At 39.0% G+C, this 23,027-nt stretch overlaps 1 protein-coding gene across 19 annotated transcripts in view; it reads right to left on the bottom strand.

The window, feature by feature from the left end:
* The window catches only part of PRRC2C (proline rich coiled-coil 2C), a 75,673-nt gene that overhangs the window by 43,986 nt on the left and 8,660 nt on the right, over positions 1-23,027 (bottom strand). For 16 of the 19 annotated variants that reach the window (XM_040610338.1, XM_040610347.1, XM_040610354.1 and 13 more), the window contains exons 2-10: positions 12,618-12,785; positions 11,267-11,444; positions 7,970-8,076; positions 4,749-4,886; positions 2,615-2,865; positions 2,170-2,249; positions 1,060-1,193; positions 889-976; positions 468-609 (exon numbers count right to left, since the gene is read on the bottom strand). In XM_040610338.1, coding sequence (XP_040466272.1) covers positions 468-609; positions 889-976; positions 1,060-1,193; positions 2,170-2,249; positions 2,615-2,865; positions 4,749-4,886; positions 7,970-8,076; positions 11,267-11,444; positions 12,618-12,732 — 1,233 coding nt within the window. In that variant the 5' untranslated portion in view covers positions 12,733-12,785. The remainder of the gene's footprint in view (positions 1-467; positions 610-888; positions 977-1,059; positions 1,194-2,169; positions 2,250-2,614; positions 2,866-4,748; positions 4,887-7,969; positions 8,077-11,266; positions 11,445-12,617; positions 12,786-23,027) is intronic. The other 3 variants (XM_040610342.1, XM_040610355.1, XM_040610356.1) reach the window with 1 other exon arrangement.

The raw sequence follows: 23,027 nt of genomic DNA, 5'->3' as shown, positions 1-23,027 counted from the left end.
ACGTCTAAGTTGCACTGAATAAAGTGGGTCATAATACCAAACAAAACCCCAAACTCCACCCAGGAAAAATGTGTGGAACAACTGGGCGGTATTTACTCTGTGCTACTATAAAACATGATGGACACCAGAACAGCTTCATTCACTGTTACAGGGATGGGCAGACAAAAGTATCAAGTTAAAGCTTGTCAGTTGAGTCACAGTAACTGACACAAGAGTTCTCACCCCCTCACAACTGTGCATTGGAACACAATAGATAAAGACGTACTATTTTTATTTTGCGATCAGAAGCAGCTAAGTTGACTAAGCAGCACCTGATCAGTTACCACAGCTCAGCTAATGCTTTCAGTAGCTAACGCTTTCACTCATGTTCATAACCCTAACTGACCTGTCAGTTTGGAAAGACATCCAAGCAGGATCTCTCCTGACAAGGCTGTTGCCAGAAGAGCTGAAGAGAAGAGCACACAAACCTGATCGAGCGGAGAGCTTTTGCTGTAAGACCCTTTGGTTGCTGCTGTGGAAACCTGGGTGCCAGACTTAGCACTTGTCTGTTCTTCTGCTTCCTTCTGGCCATCAGAAGCCTGAGAATCTTTTGATGGTGCTTGTTCATCACTATGTGCAAAGAAAAAAGAGAAACGTTAAGATGTACCCCACACAGGTGATTTATCTTCTATCCTCAATGTTTCTTAGCAAGAGCAGAAGTTTCTCACAGCAAGAATAATTTCTACTACACACCCAGCTGACTAGAGTCCGCAAGCAGTTTTGCAATTTAAGTATTAAATTACTGGAATAAATGTTATCGGAACTAGTACCTGCACTCATTTCATTCAATCTTCCCAAAAGCTAAGCTAGTTAAGTGGCATTCACACCCAACTGGCAATACCAACTCACCCGCTTTCCTTCTCTTTTTGACTACTTCCTTGCTCATCATCATCACTGAAGTTCAACTGCTCAGTGTAATCCACTTCACTCTGAGCACCTGATGCATAAGCAAACATTCAATTAATCTTTCAGAAAGATTCAATGCACAAATAACAGAAACCATTGATCTAATGTTCTTACCTGCCCAGCCTTCATCGGCCTCAGCATCTAGATTATCAAATTTATCAAGTTCTTTAAGTTCACTAGCACTAAGAATGGATGGGCGCTCAATAGGTTCTGAACACCATGAAGGTGGTCCTCTTCCCCTTGGCCCTCTAAAAATAAGAGAAACAAAGGCTACTATCACTATTTATCCACAAAATTACTAGATTAAATGTCAACTTGTATGACAATTATTTGAAGTATACAGTAGTCTTTCAAATACAGTAGAAACGTGAGCTATCATGCACACATGCAACTACAGTAGTTCAAGTAATTACTGCTACACCACCAGTTGGTTCTTTATGAAAGAGAAACACTAGATGCTATAGCCTTGATGCACCCTTCACAAATAAGCCAAGCATCAATCAACAGTAGAGAAATCACACACCTTTTAGATTTCAACCAACACACTGCATAGATCTGGCATGCTTCTTAACACCAATTTATTCCACCTTGCAGATATTTTTTTATACTCTTCATGCTTTCCCACTATCAAAGATTCTGTACCTTCTCCCTACTCCTATACTCAAGTTCTTCCAGCCATCCCTCTCAACTTTTCTGTCCTCTTCCTGATCCCAACCACAGATCACCTGTCAAAGTTTGTACCCTACTGCCTATAGCATCCCCCATTTCCTCACACATGTGCACAGCCATCCTAAACTACAGAGAAATACACAGAAAGGAGAATTTTATAATGCATTACAGTTCTATTTTAACCAGTGGGCATTAGAGTAGAGAACCAGGAATTAATTACTTTCATTGTAACAATGGAAGAGTCCTTTTACAAGCAAAATACTGGTTGAAGTGTCAGTGGTATCCCCAGGTGACTCCTGCCCTTCTCAATCAAAAATGCTGTAATGTACAGAATTCCCTCAAGTTTTGCAGTTGAGTTGTCAAAATACAAATCACTCCACAGCACTGCTTCACTCACAAGCCAAACTTGTGAGACTAAGCAGTGGCATTACTTATGCAGTGTTTAATCATAATCAAGATACTCAGTGCAATTTTTTTGCTTTCTTTGTTTTTTCCCCACTGAGTCACAAACATACTTCATACCCTCACAACACCACCACTTGTAAGGTTTCTTACCTGCTAGGTTCGGAATTGGGAAACCTTGTTGGACCTTGCATGGAAGGAGGATATGCCATTCTAGGATACTGATTAAACATCTAAAAATGTTTTAAAAACAGGAACCATGCGTTAAAAAAATATAGTTGCATACTGAGATCATCAAAGGAATCACAATGGAAGTAAAGCAAAACTCTTCTCTCAAGACAGTTTGCTTAATATTGCAACTGTGTGACAATGTCATCAAGGTGATTACAAGTGTCAATCAACTCCTGACAAGTTTAAACTCAGTGTAGCAGGAGGAGCCACAGGCAGCCACATCCTTTGAAGAGTTGGTTTGCAATCCCACCCTTCTAGCGGAACAGCTAAGCATTCCGTGGAAGGAGGAGAAAGGGGCATAAGGAAATAACATGAGCTAATAATCAATCCCTGCTGCTTAGGAACTTTTCATGTAACCATCACTTACGTAAGGTGGCATCATTGCTCTGTACTGAGATGAGATAGGTGGTTGCTGCTGGCCATTCAGCTTGGGCTGAGGGATCTGGGGTAGCCGCACATCCCTCTTCTCTGCTGCCTTCTGGCCATCGTTCTGCTCTGCTGGTGTAGCATTACCATCTTCTTGCCCAAGACCCTTAGCTTCTTGATCAGTTGGAGAACTGGGCGAGTTGCTCTTATTACCACCTTCTCTCCAACTAGTAGCATCTGCATGGACAGAATCAGTATGAGAAAAACACAAGAACAGACTTTATATTACAGATTTACAGACAGGCATAACTACCCAGTTTTCAGTGACACAGCGATCTGTGCAGACATGATCGTATTTGGTACTGAAACCAAGCAATGACTACTTGAGAAAACAGAGGCTGTTTTCTAATCCTCTTCAGCCTTACAGCCTGGTGTGTTCCTGAAGGGCAAGAGTTAAATGTATAGGCTGCTCTAGGTGTACTACTCTACCTTCCAAAACACAATGCAATTTGGGAAGGATAGTGATAATAGCACAGGAGAGAAATAGCTGTGATAAGTGGGCCACTGTTGACTCAGTGTGAAGATGCTGTCAAAGGAAAGATCAAGCTTCTTCGGCAGCAAAGGCCTACCACGAAACTCTCAAGCAGCTGTAAATGACATACACCTGTGTATTATTTTTCTAAGTGATGACAGAGATACCCAGAGTCTGGCTTGTATCTCTGTGTAGTAAGGATGGAATAGAAGGGATGAAGGCTGTACTTCTGGGTGTGAATGTCTAACAAGAAGTCCAGGAAACGTAAGGGATTTTAATAACCTTATCACTTGTGCCAAGCAGTCCAGTCTTACGAGTTTGTCTATAGAGCATGGGTTAGGGGGAAAACAAAAAGTGTGTGTGTAAACTTCAGAGCAGTGCTCAAAGTCAAGGGGACCAACGAAAATTCAGACACACACTGTAAATAACGTGCCTTTAGGAGCACAAACCCTTTAAGTGGTGTTAAACTATGCTGTGAAGTATCTATTACAGTTCTTCCACTTATCTTTGCTGGGGAGCACAGCTGCTAAAGGGGCAGTACTCGCCAAGTTTGTTCAGCCTTCTGCTGTCAGACCCAAAAGGGCTTAATATAGCATGTACAGTGCTGACCAAAACTGTAACTGCCTGCAGGAGGCTGGAATAGATATACGTAACTACTTTCCTAATTTGGAGCTGGACATCTCTTGAATTTCTTGACAACATATTCTTTAAATCAAAATGAAACAAGGACTCGAACAAGCACACAGCCTCAGCCTGCAGGACCTGACAAACAAGTCAAGGAAAACTGAGACCTGTAACACAGAAAGGACTTAAGGATTCCTCAAGAGCCCAAGCCCTCTAAAAGCAGTGCACATCTTGCCTATTAATGGCACAAGACAGTGCCACCTGCAACGCAGGGAAGGATCCCTACTCCATCAAACCTCACAGAAAACAAACTTTTGAGGAAAAAGGGAATCCTGGTTTTCCACTGGAAAGAAGCACGATCTCAAATGCCTCCCCCATTAAAAGCATCTGGGGAAGCAATACTTCCTTCATTTCTTCACTGAGACATGTGAAAACAGCACTGTTATGGTTGTTTTCACTACATCTAATCCCCCAGTGCTGAAAGATCCAGCTAGTCAGAGCACCTCAGCCATGAGCTAAAGATGTCAATGCCTTTCAAATCACAGTCCACTCTTTTGGCACCCTGTGGATTAAACTTCCCATTCAGGATTCAGGTTATTCATAAGAGTACTAACCATTTAAGTACAACTCTCACAATGATTTATATAATTAGTTAATACTGGGAGAGTTCTTCAAATACTTATTTTAGCTGTTGTGACATCCAGCAGCTAAAAGAAAACATCAGTATTGTGCAACTAACAAATGTTCCTGGGAGCACAAGTGGAGTACCAACTAAGTTGGGAAAACAGAAAGTGAACTGCAGGGTATGATTAAATGCCCCATTTTCCACACACCAGCAACACAGTAAAGCAAAGACCCCAACATCTGTTTCTTCAGTGTAGGAGTGTGCTGATTAAAACAATCAATTTATTTCGTATGGGGCAACAACTTCCATATAAACCTGTGCGATTTCACAAAAAAAATTTCAGTATATACTTACTTTGTGGTCGTAAGCTGGGTCCTGATCCATGCAACTCTTCAGGTGCATCTTTCTCTTTGCCTGACTTCTCCTGATCCCCAGCTGCCGGCAGACTGGGAAACTCTTGCTGGAAATAACTATTTACTTGAATAGCTGGACCTACACAGTGAAACAGTCACAAAGTGTTTCTGTAGTCAAACCAGTTCAGAAAGTGGTAAAAGCCTGATCATCCTTAAAAAGCGAATCTTAAAGCCGCATTAATTTACTGGTAACACAACTCATAGGCAAAGAGCAATCCTTGTAAAGCATTCATGTTTGCTACCGAAGTTGTTACATTTACTAGGCCAACTACCACACCTGTCAGGGCTGAGAATAATCCACAAGCACCCGAGAGCAATTATGGACAACAGAACCAGACTTAACACAGGGAGCAGCTTAAGTTCCTCAGCTCTGTTAACACATACCCCTTTCTAGACAGAGATTTCCTTCATTTTATTCTACTACAGCCAACCCACGAATGGGCAACTATGCTATTGCAAAAGCCCTTAAGATTAATTGCTGTTCTAATTACAAACAATTCTTCAGGATTTTAAAAGGCTTTTTACATTATGAGAAAAGTAACAGAACCGTAGCATTGATTTCTACACCCCTTGATGTTGTAGATCAGGATTGGAATTTCAGACCTCTGTTGCACATGGTAGGGAAGCCAAATACATACATCTTCCTCTTTACAAGGTTTTGTTATAATCTACTTTCAATCAATGCCATCACACCTCGCCCCCAATGGATATTGACCTATAGGTCAACAGCATTCTAGTACTGAATCACCGATAATTTTAGAGGGGGAAGATTTCTATTCCAACAGCCTGAATAATGCCCTGTTCCTATACCGGTCTCTACTACTGGCTGTTATATGAGACATCATGTTAGGTTACATGGACTATAGGGCAAAGTCACAAAAAGGACTCTGAACATATGCCATCCAAACCCCCTCAATCCTGCTTTCTAAAACTCAAAAGCGGGTATTATAGAGTTTTTCTCCAATGTTTCAGTCACACCACGATATGCTTTTTTTTAAGCCAACATCTAGAAAAGCTTCTGTTCTCTCTGATCTGTGAAAGAATTCTTCATAACAATAAAACACAGGGATCCTGACATGGTGGTGTATGGTGGGGTTTTTTTTGTTGTTGTTTTTTTAAGATTAAGAGTCAAGCACAGGATAAACTCCTTATACTTTATACTTTCTTTGTAAAGACATGACAACAAATACCACCACTTATCGCTGTGCCTACAAAATGCCTTGAAATCTTTCAATCTTTGTTCCGACTTTACATACTACAGATCACATTAACTGTTCTTGTTAACGGAAATTGGGCTCTTGATGCTCTCAAGCAGCTACAACCAACTTGCTTAGTGGGACTGAAAACCAGTCACACTAACCAGATGGCCTGCCAGGCAGGGAACCCTCATTGGAGGTCCTGTGGCATGCAACATTCATGAGTGTTAGGAATCTTGAAAGGTGGTTTTGCTCAGGTCTACACAGCAGCAGCAACAATGTTTTAATTACAAAGTAACAGCATCCTCAGTGATCTTGACTGTGCTTAAGCTGTCAACTTGAAATAGCCAGATTGTCAGGCAAGAATTCAAAGATGTTATGCTAGCAATTAATCCAACTGTTAGCCAGTGCATGAGCTGGAAAATACATGCTGCCATTACATTTTAGAAGCCTTTTCTTTCTACACAGCCATGCACAGCACCACAGAAGGATATAATCTTGCCTCACTCAACTGACATCTTAAAAGAGCATGAGGTGGCTGGCTGAATGACTGCTGGAACATGTACAAGGCATCTGGAAAAACTACAAGTTCCACCAGCCAACTGCTGATCAGGAAAGCATGAGCACAACAGGTGTATCCTGAGTTTCAAACTGAGGAGGACAGCAAGCAGCTGATGCCAATTCACATTCTGCATTTCTTCTTGAAACAGCAAACCCACTACTGCATTAATTGAATGAAATGAGGGTGCCATCTGGGCTTGGCACACAAGCTGCCATGGTAACAACAAAATAATTAGCTAAATGCAGTTTGAAGCCACTGAGCCGAATCACTATTTCCTGTGTCACAGAGATGATCTTATCAGTTTATGTAGAAAGGCTGGTATGCAAATCACTTTGCATCAGCATTACATCCTTTTTTTATTATTCTACAAAAATGCTGCAAAAGCTTAAAGGAGGAGAGCTCTATATTTGACAATGAAGGAAACACTGAACATTAGAGAGGAGAGCAAGTGGAAAATCTAGAGTTGTCACTTCTAATACTTACTGCAAAAAAAAAAAAAGACAAAATCATTAGATATGCAATGTTAACCCCGTATAATGGCTCAGAAGTTACCTTCATGCAATTCAGATTTTACTATTCTAATATCTCTACCCAGAAGAGAACTCACTTCTTCAATCTGGAAGCCAAAACTGTTTTATAGGCACAGAAAGCTTATCAATTTCAAGGAATAAAACATGTTGCAGGTTATTTTCATAATGAAAACGCAGGAATTCAAAGTAACCTCTCATTCTACAAGCAACTGTAAAAATCTGTTGAAGATTTAGCTCTGATCTTACAACTGTAATGAAAACACTCAAGCTAAGATTCATGCTGATACAAACAGGTCTCCACCCTTTCATACAATTATGTTAAAAAAACCTAAAACACACCTTTAATGCTTTTTCCAGAAAAAAGCTTAACTGAAAACTATCACTTTGAAACAAAAATAATCAAGGAATCTACAAAATAGAGGAAAAAGTATTGCTGTAGCACACATTTAAATAGAAGCAAGACTACAGACATTTTCTACAAAATGAACAAGAATTATTAGAATGATCACTGTTTATGGTTCTCCTTCCCATGCCAAAATTGCACACACTGCAACTACTGACTTGAGATTTTCCCTCCTCACTACAGCCATGGTCAAGATCTTACGCTGTCACCATCATTTTCCCTGTCAATCCAAAAGAGGTGACTATACCAGCCCTTTTAAAGACAGTCAGGCCTGCTGCTAAATCGGCCTGGAGTTTGCTTGAGTGGCTGGGGACTGGCTCACCTGCCAGCCTAGAAAGTTGCTTCCACAGCATTTGTAGTCGCTACTGCCCCGGTCAAGACTCAAATGATTGCTGAGTCCGGGGGTCTTTCATAGCAGCATTCACAATCTCCCAGGCTAGTCAAGAACCCCTCCACCTTGACATCACTTACCGTCTTGTCCACCTGGTTTGGTGTTGGCCCATGATTTGGCAACAGGAGCTGCTTCTGGAGGAGCAGGAACAGCAGGTTTTGGCTGTGTCTGCGGCACGTCTGGCTGTCTGGAATTAAGAGGAAAAGCACTTGTGAATACAAGAGGGTGAGCACCGAATACAATCATCAGGATTACTAAAGCAAACAAGTGGATGAAATGAGGTAGCTATGCAGCTGAAGAATCAATAACTACTGTTCTGCAGAAAAAGCATTTTCTTATATAAAAAGAAGTTGCAGTAACAGTTAAAAATTGGAATAAATCAGCTAATTCTTTCAAGAGTAGATTTCCCAAAGTGGAGAGGAATGAATGAAAATGGCTGGGCACAAAATGCAGTCAGGCATGAACAGAATTACAATTTATATATAACTTATTATAATATATACTTATATATAACTTTTATAATGAAGTAGTGTACTGGACAATCAAAAAACAATCAATCTACAACCATGGAACGGAATAACTTGGAATAATGTTCTCTTGCCTCAGGAGTTAGAGGGAAGCATTTAGAGACCACCGTGAACTGAGAGAAAGAAGGTAAATATATGTCAGAAATTACGAAGTAAAAGGAACTGGTAAGGAAAGCTAAAGACATAATGAAAGAATTACAGGTACCATGAACTGGAGCCCAGAATTTTAAGTCTATTAAGAACAAAGTCTCAATTTCACCACCTTAGCAATAAAAAGGCAGACATAAGCACTCAATTTTGTCCAATATTAAAAATAGGCATATTTTTGAAGATCCTTCTAGTCTACAGATTCAGTTATGTTGCTTAACTTCTTTCAATAGCTATTTCTAGATCTGCATATTCAGTTAACTTAAGACTCCAAAGCATTAGTGTCTACAAGTCAAGACCACCAGCTCATTAGCAGTATTTCTGATAAAACAGGAGTTATGGGGCAAATCCACAGGATCACTTTATGATACCAGTAAAGAGATAACTAGTGCAATACCACGTCAGCTGACTTAAAATAAACAGTTATTAATGCTTTAAATAGATCCTAAAGTAATCCTAAACTTCTGAGGACCGCTACCGAGAACTCCGTTCCACTTGGGTTCTGCAGTGGTCAACCCAAAAGCGCTACACAGCAGTCTTAGAACTGACATAGCAGTTAACTATCCCCAAAAAACTCAACCATTGCTGGGGAGAAACACACTGGCTTCTTACAAGGATAACTGAACGCAATTTTCGTATGTTTCCACAGATTACCACAACTAAAAAATAATAAAAAAAAAATCATCTTTTCTACTTAGCTGTAGTTCCTTATAGATGCACACTTGCTAAGGGGAAGTTGTAACTTACATGGCTGTACTTTGTCACACAAGTTAAACAAGGCACAGGACTACCGAGGAGCTTATTCCTTGCATTTCTACTGTTTCAAGGCCAAGCCAATTCAGAATTTGAGTTATATGTACACTGTCCTAGGGGTGTGGGTTTTGGTAAGGGTAAGAACTCAGCTTGATGCCAGCTGAATTAATCAAATCAACACACATCAGGCTGCACTATCCAGGAAAAAGTGAATGAAGCAATACCCAGAGGAAGAGTGACAACTTGGGCAAGCAGCAGAAAAAAAAATTCATAATCACAGGAAACAACTCACTCATGTGAACTCCAATGCAGTGATTCAAGAGAAGAAGAATTAAACTGAAGCAAGCTAATACCAAGATGTTACATTTATACACAACATTTGCAAGAAGAATACCAAAACACTTTACATGTGAACTGCATTTTTTTATAAGCATATTGCAATACCGGAGAAATATAGCAGTAGTTACAAAAATGGTCTGAAGATTTGAGCAAATGCATTAGGTGGTCTGAATTCAGGAGGATTTACTCATGGCCTGGGCATACACACCTGTTCCTGGGAACGAAAGCCTCCCTCCTACTAGGCAAACACCTTCCAGTCGAAGATAAGGGACAGCTATTTATTTAACAGCAACATCAGCTACTAGAATAACACATGCAGCAGGCTATGGAAAGGCAGGCAAAAATGCAGATAAAGTGTGTTTTAGCCAAGCAAGCTACTGGCTCAACATAGATTTAACTACACAAAGTCTAAGTGACCTTGAAGTGCAGGAAGATGTTGTTAAAGTACCATACAAAACACCACACAGAAAATTGTAAATATGTAGTTTCATAAGCTTAAAACAAAAAGCTAAACACAACACTACACTCCTGAACTCTAACAGCTTTTCAGAGATATCAAAACCTGACATTTAGATGCAGGAAAGTATACAAGGAGAAAAAAGAGGGACAGCAAGAAGGCGAAGAACATTTTAATCCTCTTTTGCTTTCACAAGTGCTAGTAACATACAATCAGTGCCTCTTTTCAAGTATCTTTCAGAACAATTTACATGTTAAGGTATAAACATTTAATACCCACTTCTACTTTTGTAGTGATAATCATATTCTATTTTAAGCTTACATGGCAAAAGATGTACTTTAAAATACTTTCTAATTAGATACTGAATTTTACTCTGTTTTCTTCAGCTGACCTCCTGTACAAGTGTGAAAAACAGCAGATGAAACTGTACTGAGCACAGAAAGTTATACTATGTATACAGCAGTGCATCACCATCAATTCCATTTTGTTTGTATCACATATTGGGGGAGTGTGAAACAATAGTGTAAAGTTTAAGATAGAAAATTTTTTGTAAGTCTGTAGAATTTATGGCGCACCAACCAAAAAAAGTACAAATATGAAAAACCATTAGGAAAATAAAGCAGACATTCAAACAAATGTATACAAGCCAAGAATTTTTGAGCTTTCTCTGCCATGCATCAGTACAATCACACTAATATACAGATTTTTGCATACTCTCACAAACTTGCAAGTTACTATTTAATTTAGCTGCTGTGTACATAAGGGTTCTTCCTAGAGTTTCAGAAAATGTGTAAGGTGATTACACTGAACGTTGCTGTAGTATCACCTTTAAGCAGCCATCAAAGCTTACACAAAGGTAGCCACGGCAGGTGGCTAAAGGAAACGCTCATGTCCTCACATGGAATTTGTTAGCAAAATGCTTTCAACCGAAGCGTGGGGCATTTTTGTTTTAATAACTCCCCCCCAACATTTATCTCACTAATAGCAAGATTCTTTCTCACAAAAATTAATAGCAGTGCTAAATCCTCTCTGGTAGCTATCTTGAGGGCAGTCAAGTCTAGCCAATTTCTTCCCAGGACCTGCTCAACCCTTGTTTCTGAAAAACTTGAGAAAAACAGCACAGCAAAACCACCCAGATCTCATTGGTCACTTACTTTTCTTCTTCGTGCTGTTCTTGTTTTGAAGCCCATCCTGTGCCATCTTTAGGCACAATGTTCACATTTGGGTCATTGCCTTTGTTCTCTGCTTTGAGACTGGGGAGGTTAGCTGGGGGAGGCATCCTCCTTGAAATAGCAACTTTTCCAAGACTCTGTAATCCATGGCGTGCGGCAACTGCATATCGAAAGAGAAAGTATAAGTTATCAATGCTGTTTATTAGTGTTTATTTTAAGTTATCTTAAAAATGTATGAGTATTATGAATTAGAAATTAAGAATTCTTCATAAATAAAAAAACCCAGGAAGTAGGAATACTTGGTCTGGGAGAACTTGAGTACTTCTTGAATAGTGGGTCAACTATGGCTAGCCTATTCCAGAGATTAAAAAGCATATATGGTCCCACCTTTACACACAAAAGCTAGACGAACCATTTCAAATACGATGATGTCTTAATATCCTTTAACATGTCAAGCATCATTCTCTTGTTCCTTGTGGAGTTAGATATACCTCGATGAGTCCAGGAATACCCCACATGGGTCCAATCCATTTCTTTTTTGCTGACGGTTTCAGCTGGCAGATGCTGCTCTTATAAAAATATTCCTACAAATCCCATTTACACCAGAACCACAAGTATGGAAATACACTATGAAGTTAATGCACTACACAGGACATTCAACCTGCCAGGTGAACAAGTACAAGACACTACCCTCAGCATGTTGAATCATTACAAACACCTCAGTTTCAATCTTTAAAAACAATATTGTGGCAAACTTTGTTAAAAGTCTGAGCACACTCCCCCTTCTTTGACCTACAAATTTAGGCAAGTATGTCAAATGAAATTCAAAGCCTTCTGAGTGTCATTCCTCCCTGGTTCTCAATCCAATCAATCAGGAAAAAGCAGGCCCACAGTGGCCTTATTTGAAAGGTCACTCTAAGTTTCACCCAGTGTTTGTCTGCAAACCAGACAAGCACCCTATCTGAAAGTGAGCACTACCTTCTCATTAATGAAACACCTCCAGTGCCAAACATGTTAATACAGTAAAAAGTGCAGCTGGGGAATGGTATGTCATGTGCCGATAAATGAAGACTGTAGCTATAAAACAGTTTTTATTTACCTCTAATCTATTTCCTACTAGACTGCAAATGCCATCTCCCTAAATGGATACTCTTGTTTACAGCTAACCAGAAACTGTAATCAACATGGCTTTCCAGAATTCTCCCTCTTAACTGTTTTACCAAGCAGTTTAAAAAAAATCCTTGCTGTGGTTCAGTGCTCATTTACTTTGCACTCTTAATCAGTACTGCAGTAATGATGAAACAGAAGGCAAAACTGAAGTCAGTTTACTCACCTGTGGTTTTCTGAGTTTCCAGTGACTTTCCCTTGTAAGTATTAAACAGACTGAGTGTTGCATACTTTGTTTTTCCATCCTTTGCTTTTGTACTCTGGCCTGACTTTTCCGACATTTCGATGGAAACTCATCGAGTCTGGTACCTCCCGCTCACCTCTCAAAATTCGCCTGAAAACAAAAGCAGAGCAGTAAAGAAATATGAATATAAACCAATACTTAAGACTGAGTTCATGGGACAAAAGTGCACCACATATTTAACACCATTAGCACTGTTTCATTTAAGCATACAAGAGATGCCATCAAACACATTAGCTCCAGAAACTCCTAGCCCTATGTAACACTTGTAATTTCAAAGTATTTCCATCTCTAGAATTTGAACATCACAAAGCAAGGAAGGTCATGATTAAATTAATATCAGACCCTGTAAAAGTGTTAAATACTGCCCATGATTTCACTAAAACCCCAAACCAACAAACAGTCAAAGTCTCCATCAGCAGCTCGCTTCCCACTGGGGAAGCTCAACAACTTCACCCACTCCAAAGCCAAGTGCTGAGATACCATTAACTGCGGTACAGTACTTCTAGAACTTGGGGTTTTTTCCCCTCAGTTGAAATCATCATGAACTCAACAGAGAAATTAAACACACAGAGTCAGAAGTTTTCTTTATCAAAACCAGGAACACAGTACATTCAGACAGGGAGGGTGAGAATTCCTTAAACTAAGAGTTACACTATTCTTCTTGCAGCAGTAAATTACAGGGCTGTTAGATCAGGTCATCTCTCTTCTCCCTCCTTCTCCCAGAATAGCAGGCTTTGAGAAAAAGAACCCAGCAATTATCACTGATACTTCACCTGAAGTTCTTAGAAGTAACTTGCCAGAGTTGCTACTTATCATCAGGCAGGAACACAAGTGAGCATTCACTTAAACAGAACATTATTATATAGTTGACTTCTTGTAACAAGACTCAAAACCCCTGCTACCCTCCTTTTACAGTAACTTTTTTATATATTTCCAAATGAATTCCAGAATAGTTATATATGCTCAAATACTCTTGCATTTCATTCTAAAAGCAGACAGCAAGAAGCAAGACATCCTGGTCAAACCCTTTCATAATCAACAAACTCACTGGTCAAAACTCAGGGCCTCAGATCTTCAAAATGAATTTGATTCATGTGCATGGCACCCACACATTAAAAGTCTCTGCATGGACAAACAATCTAAAGAATAAAGCACTTTGGTGCTTTGGTCATGAGAGACATTAAACCATGTCAAAAGATCAGGGAAGTTTCATTTATATAGGAACAATAACATTCCCACCCTTCCCTACCTTCTATGTCATTTTACAAGCCGTGACTGAAAAGATGAATGAACATGACCAATAACTTTGGGACGGTCCAGCTTCAGCATGATTTGGGCCAGATGCTATTCTTTTACAATCCGTGCAGAATGCTGCAACGGGGGCAGTCCTAAGCTTCACACAGGGCCACATACTTGGCTAAGAAATACATACTCCCCTCTCACAAGGAGAAAGCAACACCCAGATTTTTTTGCCAGACTGGTCAGCATCTGGCTATTTCAGCAGCATGTGTTTATACCAACAGCCATTCCTCTTGTCATCCAAAAACATGAAATACAGGATGGAAGCAGGGTGAATGCAGCCCACCAAGCAGGTCATGTAACCAGAACACAGACCTCAGATATGACTATTAGGTCACTCCTTATCTATCCAAAAAAAGTACATATTGAGGCTGCAGGGTTTCACTGGAAGCCACAGCTCACTACTCAATCATCATTACAGGCACAAGGAAGAAAAAAAACCCCAGCCCAATACAAGAATTTAGACAGGCTTATCTTTGGAGCTATCAGTCATGCAGATTTCAAGCAACCATTCACTGTTTGCAGCTGCTTCAATACTTATTTGCAATTCAACAACATGTCAAGCTTTGCCCATTAGTATTATTCATGGACACGCAAGTGCTTTCAGTTAGTCTGGAGACCTGAATCCAGGCAGACTAGTTTATCAAGCTGGAGTTTAAATCACACACTAGGCCCTGCATTAGCCTCTTCTTCAGTGTGGAATTGTAAATAAACTGCTCAAGCTAATTTTACTTAGTACAATGGTTCACAATTGTACTTACCAACTCCATTAGATCTCTCAACTTTCCAATTTCTTCTGGAATGGAGACCAGCTTATTATTACTGACAACCAGAACTTTAACTCAATTTATCATAAAGTCTTCAATAAAATGCCTATGAAAGAACCTGTTACTCTTTGCTCCCAGACTTGCATTTACGATAGAGTCCACCACAATCATCCTGCAGCATCAGAGAAGGTATCAGGCAGATAATTACCAGGAGCACATGGGTGGCAAAGGAGCTTTCAAGTGTGCATGTAACCGTATCAAGTAATATACTATAATTACTTGATACTTAGCTCTGCTCACACGATCTTTCAAGTGATTAAAACCGTGCCTGGGTTGTTATTTTCAGCCTAAGACTCATCCCAGCCCCAGGTTTTGTAAATAAGTAGCTTTACAATGGTGAATAACCTTTAAGTTGGCGAATAAAACAAAAAAAGACAACTCGGGTCATTTCTTGCCCCCCCCCATTCACAAAAGCAGTGAAGTCCTAACAGATGCAGGCTGAGCAGAAAGAAGTTTGAGGATGGTTTAAGATAATGTTGAGGTTTTGTCATACTTCCTAAAGCCTGCACCTCTGGTAGAGACCAAACATGGAAAACCTTAATCATAACTCTCTTCTCTACACGGTAAGACAGAACTCATACTTGGACAAATGTTAATTGCAACAACTGTTCTTTCTAGAACATTTGATAGCTTAAAGAACAGGAGGCAGCGATCATGTTCCCCAATAATGCTTTTTTGTGTCAAATTTACAAAGATCAGTCTGCTCCATTGTGGCTGAGCTCCACCCTTTTTATACTATTAAAATTCATTTTGATTTGACAAAGATTTTTCAAAGTTACACTACCAAAAAAAAAAAGAAACAGCATTTTAAATTGATTAAAACTGTATATTCCTCAGTTACCTGATTTGCAGAAAATAAATCAGGCACTACAAACAGTGCTCTTTTAAATTAGGCAAGTCAATATATTCATATTCATCTAAGGTCAGACCTGATAGTGGTTACCAGATATACTTGCAAAATCGAACTTTTGACCAGGTACTCAAGCCAGGGTTGACAAATCCTCTGTCTGAAGAGCCCATGTGGCCCTTCACAAACTACCTGCCAGGTCACATATTAAACAAGCACCCAGTGCCATCTAGTAACAGTTATGAAGAGATAACTGCATCATTTCAAGCCATATGAAATGTATCCAGCTCCAAGACCTTTACCTTTTCACTCAAACTTTAGTTGTACATGTCACGTTCCTATACCGAGCATTGGAAACATTTCCCCTGTACCGCCACCTACAAGGTATTTTAACACAGGACATGTTTAATTTGTGCATACAATGGTTGGCAAGTACTAGACTCACCAAATGATTCCAAATTTGCCCTAGCATTTAGATCTTACATTATTAAGTTAGTAAGGTAGTCAGAACTCTGTTAGTCAAATCCTTAAAAGCCAGGTGCTACTGTCTCCTAGGTTTAGACTGTCATATGAGTAAGAACATGAGACAGCTGTGTACCTCAGAACAGCAGCAACATAAGATGCCAGAACTACTTACCGAAGTTAAGTAACTACTACGATAGTGAACAGGACAGGCAACAGTACAAGCAGTAATGGCAGCTGGCAGGGTTTACTGCACGATTAAGAAATTTAAGCAAGTCAGCAGCTCATTTTGAATGAATACAGTTGTTACGCGTAATTACAGAAGGCACAACACTCTCAAAATTCTGGAGCAAAGTGTACCTTTCAGCTGCTCTGTAATGCTATCAAATAAATTAACTGACCTTCACTGTGACCTGAAGATTTTAAGGTTCAATTATTACTGTAATTTCTGTATGAGACTCTTTTCAGACTGCAACTGGTTGGCTTATTTAGATCCTGCAATGAACTCAGAAGCACATGTACAGAAATTACCACAGTAAGTAGATGTCACAAGTTCTAGATCTCCTGGTCACTGTTAAGGACTATTTACTGATACCCTCTTAGATACTTACAGTTGGTAGAAGAGCAAACAGAACACAGTATATTCCAGATCACAGAATCATATTTTTAAAATAATAATAAAACCCCAGTAAACAGAAAACCCATACATACCACACAGACCTTTTCCACTAAGTTACTAGCTCTCCTGATAATTTCAGAATTCCCCAAAATAACTTGTTTAGAATTATACTCATTTGTGTCTGTAAACTTTGCAGTGTTCCATTAGCACCAACTGCAGACTAGGAAAAAAGTATCTTACCTCCACTTTGGAAAAATTTTGCATGTGATTAAATAAGGAAGAAAGTATTACATATTTTGAGGCCACTTTAGAGGACTGGAATGGTAAAAAGTTTAAAACATCTAACAAATTAACACAGCAATTCTTGTGTGGTTTCCTTCCTTCTCTCCCACCATGTCTGTTTCAGTATTTTGTAGCTTTATTACCCATATGAAAAAACAGTTTTACATACAACTGAGAACAGAACAGCATTCTGTGTAAGCTATGGTATTGTGGCTTGGTGAAGAAGTCCAGATCGGCATGGGAATGGGAGGAGAGCTGTGTAAAGGTTCAGGTAGAAAGTCAGCTGCTTTACCCACAGTTTTTGGCAGGGTATATCAACTATTTCTATTGCTGTGGAAAATAACTGTACTCTCTAATGGTCTTCTAATTGATATGTTTCTGTATATGCTTGAGGCACAGCATACACCACTCCTCACCTTTGGGAGAAAGATTACCATTCTCTGTATTTTTCAGATTTCCCATCCTAGCTGATGCAATCAGATGACTGCACAAACACACACTCTGGATCCCTATTTTATGCACTGTATTTTTAAACCTCTATACAAAACAAGTGTAACATGTCAAGAGACTTCTTCAGCAGTATTAGTTATCTTTCATGCAGCCCTGTTATCTTAAATCCCACTACACCCCACACCTATTTAAGCTACAAGCACACAGTTAGGAGAGGTAACCTATACATTAGCTTCCCAGGATTCTGAAGTCTTAAAAGCATTAAGTAAATGCTAGAACAATTCCCACATTCCCTATTCAACACAGCTAGGATATCTAGTCCCTGCCATGTCAGCTCCAAGGGCTTTATTTTGGCTAAATTTGGAGAAGGATGAGCTAGAATGACCGAAGGCAAAGCACACCATTCAAGACTCAAACTTGCTGAAGATTTCCTAGAACTTGCAACTCTCAGTGCCTCAAATGCCCATCTGTGAAGTGGGAAACCATGAAAAACACTACATGAAAGTTTATTCATAACTGGGACACATTATCACCTCTCTCAAAACAGAAAACAAGACTAATTCAGAAAGACTTCACACACTATTTTAAGCACACTAAAGAAAGTAGTTAAGGGGCAAAAAACATCATATAGAAATGTGTCATTTCTATCCAACCATAACTCCACTTTTCTTAGAATAGCTTTGTTTCTGGCACGCTGAAGAATGTGGCTCTCTGTTAAGTTCTGGAACTAAACAATATAACAGAAAAAAAATTGAAACTTTTTGGCCACGCACTCAATTGACATCAGAGGCAGATGTTCCCAAATTCAGTGTTACTGATTTCAAAAGACACTGCGCTCAAAACCCCAGATAAAAAACGTGGTATTAAAATTTTCAGCTAGGAAGGGAAGATTTAATTTCAACTGTAAGACTGGCATATTTAGATTCTAGAATTTCACTGAAGAAGTTGCCTCCTCACTGTAAAACCTAAGCATAACGTGTAGCTCGATACTAAGGTCTGAAAAACTGTGTGATCTTCAGAAAACAGAATAATTTAGATCATTTAAGTAAATATAAAGCCTATTTAAAACAGAGAAACAGGATACTGGATTCAATGTACTTCGAACCCCAAAAAGCCTTCCTCATGCTTTATTTGTAACCCATTATGAAGGAGCCCTGTTATTTGAAACGAACACTCAAAAATATTGCGTAATTATTGAATATATGGTTTTGCACAGAGAAGGTTGCATGGAAATAACAAAATGGAATTACAATTAAACATACTGACTTCACTTCTGACATCGACCTTTATAAACAATACACACTAACAGTCTCTTACTGATGACCTTGTATTTACAACCTTCTAGTGTCCAAAGCATCATTCTGAGACTGAGGTTTTCAGGCCCAGTTTTTATGAAAAAAAAACCAAAACCACACCCCAAACGTTTTGGCCATTTATCCCACTACTAAGAATTCTTAACCACTTCAGCACTAGTCAGCCTAATATGACATAAAAACAAGCTTCAAAAACCTCCAGTAACACTTAAGTAGCAAAAGTCTCTGTGAAATCAAAGTATCTAAAAAAGCCTCTAAGGTCAGGATTCCTCCCCCTACCCTGAGCAATTTGCAGCAGAATTCATTGTTAAGCAGGTTGTTGCAAAGCAGGCTGCAAATTGGGAGTAAAGATTTTCAGGCTCTATGACCTACAGGAACAAAAGCTCTCCAGACCTTCAAAGATTTCTAGACAGACCTCACTATATCTCATTCTTGAACAAGATCTATACTGAGTTTTATTTCCTCAGAAAGCCAGGCTAATGCACATTTTGATCTCAGTTTTTCTTCCCCATCTCTAGATTTTTGGGCTCACCAGTTTTCAGCAGAGCTTGAAAGAGTAAACAATACAAAGAGTGCATTGATTCTACAAATTCTGTGAAGGTAGGTGGCCAAGTAGCAAAAGAAAACCTTTTTAATCAGTCTCTTCTGTATCCATCACCTCATAGGAAAAACTGTAGCACAGGTTGATCCCTGAGGCACCAGACAATCTATAGAGAAGTATTGTTAATGGCCACCAAACGGAAAATCAAAATGAGTTTTGCTCCTTAGAATCAAAGCATTTTGTCATGAGATAAAGCTGTTACGAAGCAGGCTTTTCTAGTTCTATCATTCTTCAATTTACTCCCCTTTAAAGCCTAAGAAAGTCTCTTCAAAATACTACCAAAACTAAGTATGTCAGGTGGAAAACAGATCATGACAGAAGAAAGCCATTTTAGGACATTATCCTACAGACGCATCTTAACAAAAATGCAGTCTGTGGATGCCAGAAATGAACATCCACAAATATGTCTGCATCAGTTCTAAGAGACACCTAACAACAGTTAGCTCTATTTAGAGCTACTAAGCTAAGCAATGAAAAACCACCAAAATTAGCCACCCACAGTCTACACAGAAACTAACTACCACAAAGCATATGTTACTTTTAACTAGGGAACTACAAAGCAAACAGATCTTTTGCTGCCTTAGACTGGAAAGCACCTTGTTGAATTGTCTTCTGTGAGAAATACTAGTCACCTAGAGTATGGTCTTGCAACTGGACAACCAGCAACAAACCACATCATCTCAGGGAACTTGTTAGAAGTGTCTCAAATCTAACATGGCACTAACAGCAGCAACTAACATTTTTTAAATAAACTTTTAGGACATATCCTGCAGCAGAAAAACATTAGCACAGACTAAAATAGTCAGTTCTATTTATTTTTTTCCAGTGCATTCTTGAAAACAAAAGGAAAAATCAGTTAGGAGCAGCTGGCTGGAGTAAAAAAACCACAGATACAAGGACAGCAACCATGCAAACCTCAGAGTTGCCTCTATCCACAGATCTGAATATATATATTTAACTGTATGTGCATTAATATTTCATTTAACATGCACAGAAATCATGTTCCTGTGGAACAGCCCTGCAAAAAAACCCTTAATCCATAGGATCAATCATGATTCAGCACGTCTTTTTAAATGTGCCCATAACAAGGGATCAAGAAGCCACAGGCAGGATAAACTCATATTGGCCATAAAACTGTCAAAAATGCACTAAATATTTTTGTGCACACTGCTGCTTTTTTTTTAGTTAAGATAATGGTCTGATACCTGTACTGCATGAAATCTTCTTCTGAAGTGACCTCAGGTAACAGGGAGGTTATGGTCCTATCCCCTCCCCTCACGGGCCAGTACAGCTAGTTAAGAACTCTGGGATGAGAAAGGACAGCTTTAATTTCATTTAGTTTCAGCATAATTCTTTCCACATTTGTATTTGCAGTATCAAATAAAGCTGTACAATATTTCTGTCAAATACTATCTAAATATTACCTACGCCAGTACTGTTACCCAGGGACTCAATGCTTTCAACGTTTATGTATGTCACTTTCTTCCCTGTTTTACACCAGTAGTCCAATTTTAGTCTCCCACTTTCTACCGGATAAGAGCAGCTGTTCATCAATACAGCTCTTATACTTACTTTTGCTTTTTACAAGGAAGGAAGGAGATAATGTAAAGAGGCACTCAAACATAAATGCAGCTATTCTTAAGAACAAAATGCTGTAATTAGGAAGCACGTCCCTAAAAATTTTATTCAGTTTTCAACTATTGTACATGCAGAAGATGTAACACCTCTATCTACTTTAGCTTTATAATTACACTTCTAAACACTCTTCTGGCTGTAGATTCTTCCACATTTGAGACAAACCCAATCTTATCACTAGAGGAGATTCAAATCTGAAATGTACAAAGTGCTATCAATGAAACATTCAAAATAAATAGGACTGGCTACAGAAGACACATTACAAATTATCAAAGAACAAAAAGCCATGTCTGAGATGTACAAAGGCAGCAGGTTTTAAAGGTTGTCATCCTTGTAAAGAGATGGCCACATACTGAAGTGAAGCAAGTTCTCTTGAAACTTAAGTAAGGTGCTCTCCAAAGCCCTGCAACAGAGTTCTTTTGGCTGTGATAGCATCCAACACAGGTCTTCTAAATCCTTATCACATCAAGCACAATGAAGACAGTAAAGAAGTAGTTCAAATGGAAAAAAAAAAAGTATCTCTTTCCCAAGGAAGATAGCTGGAAGGACAAAGCACTGGCACCACCTCTTCTCACTGAAGAGCTTAACTGATAGTAAACTTCAGTTTACATTTTCAGTCTAAAGCCACAATGTTTCCATTTTACGCAGGCATCTATCTCCTGCTAGTGTCAATCAGAATTCAGTTCTTGCTGCAGGGTATGATTTGAGCTGAAGTTCCCACCTCAAATTTGTGACTCAAATTAGCAGAGTGGCTAGTAACTTTTGATGGGTAGCTTCACTCTTACTATTCAGAAGCTAACCAAGAGTCAACAACATATTTTAACTTTTAATTTGTAGCTACTAAGATACAGACTCATTGGGGCTTCCCAGACAACAAACATCACCTGTAAGGAGGCAGCATATCACTACAGAAAAGGAGACCTAAGAAAGCAACAGGCAGTGAATGAGGTCTGGACCAACTAACCACCAAGCTGCCCTAACCTTCTTCCCAGCAGAGAAAAACAATTCTTCAGACTACAGCTCTTGTGTTTTTACATTAAGGTTTTCACTCTTTCTAGTCCATTTTCTAATAAATTTACATCCTCTGTAGAGGAAGGACAATAGCTTTGTATTTGAAAGATGAGCTTACCATTAAAATAAAAATCAATTTTAGAAAGTACAAGTATGAAAGTCAAGTATCAAACAAGGTCAAATTAAGAAACTTGCTTCAATGTTGTATCTTCAACCTAAACACAGACGATGAAACTTAGAGCTCCAAATCTCCTCTTCTTGCTTGTCAGATTAAATGCTATTTCCAGATTTTCAGAAGAAAACAGCAGTAGAATGTAATTCTTTGAATTAGTAGAAGATAGATATTCTTTGAATTAGTAGAAGATAGATAATGAAAAAAGGGTAAAGTATTACAAAAAAAAAAAGCCTCTGCTATGGCCTACAACTTTCTAGTTCAGAACATCATTAGACTTAATACTACACCTCCATGTTTCACCGCTCACACAAAGCCACATGCACCCCTCCCCCCAAATGCCTGAAGTCCATGTAAGTAAATTCAAGAGTAACTACGCAACTTATACCAAATTAAACAAGCTCCTTAAAAAAACATTCTGCTTAGAGTATCTACATCATAATTCTGAACTGAAAATACAACATCTGTCATCTCTACCAGCAGGACCTATTGGTGCACAAGACTCATACAGAAATCCTCTACATACTCCAGCATTCAAGTACCTTCAAGAAGAGAAATACGCAATGTCCAGACTCAGCTGTAAGTCTTCAACCTTCTGTGTAGCCAAAAAAGTGTATGACTGGCTTAAAAGATGTAGACAGAAGAGATTTTAATTTGGCTTTTGAGTTTAGAAAAGTTACTTTGGTTGTATTTTCAAACTTGTTTGCAACATGACAGTAGTTCTTTAGGCTAATATACCAATGGAATTTGCATATAACCAAACAATAAACAGAATGGACTTACAAGTTTGAAGCTGTACACCATAGTTGCATGT

The sequence above is a fragment of the Falco naumanni genome, chromosome 11 (assembly GCF_017639655.2).
Source record: "Falco naumanni isolate bFalNau1 chromosome 11, bFalNau1.pat, whole genome shotgun sequence".
Classification (NCBI taxonomy): domain Eukaryota; kingdom Metazoa; phylum Chordata; class Aves; order Falconiformes; family Falconidae; genus Falco; species Falco naumanni.
Note: the sequence above shows the minus strand (reverse complement) of the source record. Positions and strands in the feature narration are given on the sequence as shown.